Raw genomic sequence first — 1,117 nt, forward strand, 5'->3', positions numbered from 1 at the left:
AAAAGTGAATAAATGCCATATATTTACAAAACTGAATTTTCTCTCTTCAGTATCCAACATTATAGATGATAATGAGCAATATGTGACTAAAACACTACTAACTAATATCTAACCTGGAGATGATAATCATGAAGAATTTTGACAAGGGCATCTCTCAGACCAGGAATTTCCAGACCACGTGGTATTCGTTGGATGATCATGAGAGGGTCAATGTGAGTGCCGATGTTGTTTAGTAATTCTCTGATGTATTCTGATTAGAGGAAGACATAAAAATAAAAAAATCAAATAAACTTTCAACACATTATATAATGTATCTTACACACAAAGGCAGCACATGTATGAACACACAAAAAATCTCACCTGGCTTATCAAGAGCATATTCAATTAGACGGTTCCACAAATCGGCATCGTCATGTTCTTTACAGAGGCGAATGGCCCACAGTATATCTTGCTCTTCTTCCAGAATCAATTGTAGGGACTCAATACTGTTGCCCATTCGATCTGCACCAATATAATTACAAGTATTATGCTATTATGCTACTTGGATATTCATAATTATCACTTACATGATGAAGGTAATTTTTCAAGACAAATGGGTACAACTCTTGGAATGAAAATGAAGATAAAAACAAGACATGGAATGTATAGTTTAGATTGGTTCAGAATTTCAAGATTTTATTTCGCAAAGCAAAACACAATTGCAGTTCCTGGAGAAAAAAGATGCTAAAGCCAAGTCCTTACCAAGGAGGTGTATTGTTTCTGTGGTGAGGCAACGCATCCTGCACACCTCTAGAGCCTCACTGAGATCATATGAAGAAGAAGTCAGCAACAGGGGCAGCAACTTGCTTCGATCTTGGTCAGCATATAGTGCCACGAGCTGGCTGTGGTATTTAGCACTCATGTCACGTCGTCGCTCGTATAATGTGTCCAAATACTGTTGAGGGATGGCAAGTTTGTATTTAACAGCAGATTGGCAGAGTAGATCTATATTATGAAAAGAAAATCAGCATTCTTTAAAGAGTAGTAGTAGTAAATACATGATTGTTGTTTGTAAATGTGACTATCAGTATATCATTGTGCCTGATATTAGCTGCATGTTGTAGGAAGTTTTAGAGAA

General features: G+C 36.5%; 1 protein-coding gene across 1 annotated transcript in view; it reads right to left on the minus strand.

The window, feature by feature from the left end:
* Positions 1-1,117, minus strand: part of LOC119586286 (vacuolar protein sorting-associated protein 41 homolog) — a gene marked incomplete in the record, with an annotated part of 18,266 nt that overhangs the window by 6,990 nt on the left and 10,159 nt on the right. The window contains 3 exon segments of the mRNA XM_037934992.1: positions 114-250; positions 361-501; positions 742-934. Coding sequence (XP_037790920.1) covers positions 114-250; positions 361-501; positions 742-934 — 471 coding nt within the window.

Source organism: Penaeus monodon, chromosome 21 (assembly GCF_015228065.2).
Source record: "Penaeus monodon isolate SGIC_2016 chromosome 21, NSTDA_Pmon_1, whole genome shotgun sequence".
In the NCBI taxonomy this organism is placed as follows: Eukaryota; Metazoa; Arthropoda; class Malacostraca; order Decapoda; family Penaeidae; genus Penaeus; species Penaeus monodon.